The sequence below is a fragment of the Barbus barbus genome (assembly GCF_936440315.1).
Source record: "Barbus barbus genome assembly, chromosome: 26".
NCBI classification, from domain to species: Eukaryota; Metazoa; Chordata; class Actinopteri; order Cypriniformes; family Cyprinidae; genus Barbus; species Barbus barbus.
In genome coordinates this window covers 16,044,890-16,049,705 of record NC_136754.1, presented here as the reverse complement: position 1 = coordinate 16,049,705, position 4,816 = coordinate 16,044,890, and the positions used below count along the sequence as shown (strand labels likewise).

At 36.6% G+C, this 4,816-nt stretch overlaps 1 protein-coding gene across 1 annotated transcript; it reads left to right on the top strand.

Moving 5' to 3' along the window:
• Positions 1-1,069: 1,069 nt before the first annotated feature.
• LOC306846046 (eukaryotic translation initiation factor 5A-1-like) lies at positions 1,070-4,610 on the top strand. The gene is made up of 5 exons (XM_079379127.1): positions 1,070-1,690; positions 2,614-2,803; positions 2,934-3,038; positions 3,217-3,348; positions 4,408-4,610. Exons 2-5 carry the CDS (start codon positions 2,636-2,638, stop codon positions 4,468-4,470), a joined length of 468 nt encoding a protein of 155 aa, XP_079235253.1. The 5' UTR covers positions 1,070-1,690; positions 2,614-2,635; the 3' UTR covers positions 4,471-4,610.
• Positions 4,611-4,816: the final 206 nt, after the last annotated feature.

Sequence of the window (4,816 nt, the reverse complement as noted above, 5' to 3'; positions counted from 1 at the left end):
TTGTCCTATCCTAACAAACCATACATCAATGGAATAATAATTTATTCAGTTTTCAGATTATGCAAATTGACCCTTATGACTGGTTTTGTGGTCCAGGGTCACATACAGTGCACAGCATAAATGAGTACACCCCCTCTGAATAAATATAAAGATGTATTTTCTTAATGGTCACTAATATAATTTATGGAAAGATGGCAAAATTGAAATGTACCATCACAAATTCTTGTTTGGGAAAATTAATACAAGCTGTTCTGTCTCTTAAGACAAGTTAAGTTAGAACAAGTTCAATAAAACATTTTTATAATATTTCTACGGGCAGAGCAGAATAGCCAAACCAAAAAGAAACAAAGAAAACACAATGTAACATTCATAAAACAGACAATAGAATGCGCACATGTGAGTGGGGCTAGTGCCATCTAGTGGTCGCTGATTTTCTTAGGCTCTGCTGCCGCAGACAGATGCTATTGGTGGATTGGGCAAGGCTAAAAGGGCGGAACGAAAGTCTCAAAATTCAAATGAATCAAATAGAATCGACTCAGAGTCAGAAGAGATGTGAATGAATGCACGTGCGTCGGCTGATCCACAAATGCACATTTTAATCGCTACATGCACAAATTATGATAGTTTAATACAAACTATAACATTTGTATTCAAAAATATGTCTCTATTTGAACAAAATGCTGCACATTTTTCAAATCGTATACACATTAATGAATTGCACTGGGCCTTGTTCATTGGTAGTTGTGTGTGTGGACCTCGTGAAATGCATCTATTACTCATTTTGAGTCTAATATCATCCAATACAGTCAGAGTACCTGGAAAGTTATTGCAATGCTGTGTATTACAGTTGGTAATTGTTTAATGTTTTGAAAGACGTTTGCTTACTAAGGCTATATTTATTTGTAAAAACATTAATATTGTTCAGTATTATTTAAAATAACTGTTATCAGTATCACGCAATGCTTCAGAAATCATTCTAATATGCTGATTTGGTTCTCCAGAAACATAACTGTTGATAAAGGTCAAAGGTGGAAGGTTGAAGTTGAATGGGAGGTTCAAACTAGTCTTCAATTCATTCTCCAATAAACTGAACATTGGTAGTTGATAATACTACAGATCAAATATAATGACCTATAAACTTCAATAAAACCACAGTTTATCATTTCTGATGGGAGGATTAAATACAACACTTGCACTAACGAAGGTTGATTGAGCAAAATGTTTAATTGTGCTCTTAGGACAAGGGCACGTTTGAGACAGGCCATGGCAGTGGCAGGGCGAGGCAATTGCCACGTGCTTTCAATAATAAGTGTACTTATTTCATCAATTACAATATTTGTTGGCAAAACCAAAATAATGGTTTGTGTTTTTTAGCTGCATTTTACATTTGTACTATTTCGTGAATTGTTTTGTATTTCCTAAATTGACTAACGTTACTTAAATTTGAACACTACGCAGCTGATGCAGTTTCTCCTCGTGCATGAGAAAGGTGCACGCGCATGCGCAGATCTCTCTGTCTTTTGTTGGAAGGGAATGACTGGCGTTTTCAATGCTCTCTGCTCCAGCATCGCAACATTTCTAAGCGAATCCTCTGTATACAGTACAGTGGGTGGATACAACTCTGGAAAGAGGATTTGGCGATTGAAGACGGTGTCCTTGAAGCGGTCGATTGTGTGATCAGAGCGTCTGGGTGCGGAGTTGTTTTATTTTGCATGTGTGTCAAGCTGATGCTAGACAGAGTAGCATAACGGCCTGACAAAAGTTCTTGGTTCAGATGCGAACCTCTCTGTTTACTCCGATACGAGCGAAGTGTCATAGTTTGTGTTTGTTCACGAGCAAAATCGTGGTTTATACAGTTTATGAGATCATAAACGGTTCTTAAATGATTCGGTTAGTTCCGGTTAACTTTGCAGTGCAGCTATAAAGTGAGTCATTCATCCAGCCCAAGCACGCGTACTGCTCCGACTGCGTTAGATGCGGCAAATTTATCGAGTTAAACCTCACGCGCTTGATTTTTTTTGTTTTGGTAGCCAGGTCGCTGTAGTTAGTAGTTAATGAGTCGTAGATTTGTTCAGTTACAATGAGTTCGTATGGTTAGCCTAGTTAACCACTTCAGTCTACTCTATTAGAGCACTTAAACTAGGCCAAAAGTTGTTTAAACTTTTACATGCTCTCTGTTGAATTAAGTCTACTTTATACAGATTACCAAAAATTAACTTTTTATTTTCAATTCAGCAAACTAGCGATGTTTTAATGCACTTCATGCACAAACCTCATGGCGATTCAAGCCTGTTTGACTTTCTTCTATGTTGGTTCCAAAAGAAACTGAGACATAAGACATTATCAATAAGGAAAGCAAGTAATACAGGTTTGAAACTACGTAAGGCCGAGCCTATTCATTTTTAGTACCGGTATATGTGCTATCCCTTTAAAACGACTGAAATGTAATGTTCTTGTGCATGTATCATGGTATTGCTAATGATTTTTGAGAGTAGTGGTGGATGGTAGTACCATGCAAATAACGATTTTTAGTAAGTTTTCATGTACCTGTGTTCTGTGAAGAACCTTGTTATTTTTATACAATGTATCAATACCATTTTCTTCTGTGCACAGAATCCTCTACACTTAACCCATCATGGCTGATCTTGATACTGATTTCACCAGTGGAGATGCTGGGGCTTCCCTGACCTTCCCCATGCAGTGCAGTGGGTTGCGTAAGAACGGGTTTGTGGTGCTAAAGGGGCGTCCCTGCAAGATTGTGGAGATGTCTACCTCCAAGACTGGCAAGCATGGGCATGCCAAGGTATCATGTTAATAAACTGACTGCCAAAGGCTTATGGTTAAAGGCCAAATTTCATAATACATTGATTATTATTTAATCTGTAACTTGATCTTTAAAATGCATAAATGCTAAGGCTTCATTTCCTTTTCAGGTGCACTTGGTTGGAATTGACATATTTACTGGAAAGAAAAATGAAGATATCTGTCCCTCCACCCACAACATGGATGTTCCTAACATCAAGAGACTGGACTACCAAGTAAATTCAGACCATAATCACATTTAGGCCTTTTTTTAATCAATGTTCATCAGTCATGTTCACGGATGACATTTGTAGTTGTTTTATTATTAAACTCTTCTCTTTAGGAGCTTGAACTACACAGATCTATTCTGTGTTTTTTTTTAAATATGGCTTTTCTGTCTTTCCTATTGTATAGTTGGTTGGCATTACCGATGGCTACCTTTCCCTGTTGAAGGATAATGGAGATTTGCGTGAGGACCTCAAGCTGCCTGAGGGGGATTTGGGCAAAGAAATAGAGAGCAAATTTGAATCTGGGGATGAATTTCTGGTCTGTAACCATTACATTATTTCAAACTTGAATTTGTAAAGTGTCCTGTTAGCTAATTAAATATTTATCATATGATCATAGACCCCCATTATTTAAGGTGCATTCATGCCTTGTCTGATTCACCATAATTACAAGATTCTGACTTAGAAAAAGCGTTTACATGATCACATCCTTGTAGAACCTGAATTTACAACTTCAAGTTCAAACTTTTACCATCTGAAACACTGAAACGTCTTGCAGAAACACTCAAAATGGCAGCATTTTGAGAAGAATGAAATGTAGTTAAGCAGTTGTTTTGTGATATTTCCACTTAATTACTATATTGTTAACATCTTTTATAATGCAAGAATAATTGTTTATCGTTAACAGTGTTTACATAGAAACTCATTATTCCTGCGTGAGTACATAAACAGCTCTGAGTAAAACATCTTGGGTTGTTGTGTTATGACATGGCATGAATGCAGCTATATTGTATAAAATGGAGATTTCTATTTTAAGCCTGCTTTATAAAAATATGCGTATAGTACCATTTATGTGCATTTACATTAATAAGAGTGACTGACTATTATTGATGTACCTTTTTGTTACATTTTAATTTGACTGGAAGGGACATGGAAAGTGGAAATTAGTATCTTTTAAACTTCAACTTTTAGCTTTGTAGGGTTAACTTTATCGCATTTTGCTTAATACATATCCTTTATTTCACAAATTGTTTGAGATCAAATAATTTTTGGGACCCCCGGTTAGACATACATACTTAATTTGGGCCATTTTTTCCCCCCAAATATGATGTTTGTTTTGCCAGGGTAATTACGTTAATGCAGCAATTAAATGCATGATCTTTCTTCTACATTGACATACTGTACACACGTGTTACAGACTTTCTTAAAAAAAAAAAAATTTATATATGTATACATGTATGTAGGCAGGCAGGCAGGCTGAGAACCTGGTTCCAATTGATAACTGACACATGCACTACTTCAAAATGTAGTTCTAGTATTTTATCATTATTTTTAAAGACTCTTAACTTGTTTTTTGTGATTTCTTTGACTCTTGTAGGTCTCCGTGTTGGCTGCCATGGGGGATGAGTGTCCCATTGCCATCAAGCCCATGAGCTCATAATGAACAGAAGCTGACGGGCAGGTTGAGTGAGGGCCTCTATACCACAAATATTTCATTTTAGTTCTAAAAGTCACCAAAGCCACAGCCTTCACAAACCACCCAGAATTGGTTCTGTTAAACAGTAAAGATGCTGGACCTTTTGACCTGTCTCATGAGGTGTTGTCTAATCAGGATATTTCCATATCACAATGGGTTTCCTGCACGCTTGTTCTTTGTTATTTCTCCTAATCCATTCCTCCATTATACAGAAGCACTTTTATCATTCATTATTAAAAATGGGAATAGTTTTTTAATGCTCTACTTATTCAGAAACCTTTTTATTCATGCCGACGGGCCTTAAACTGTT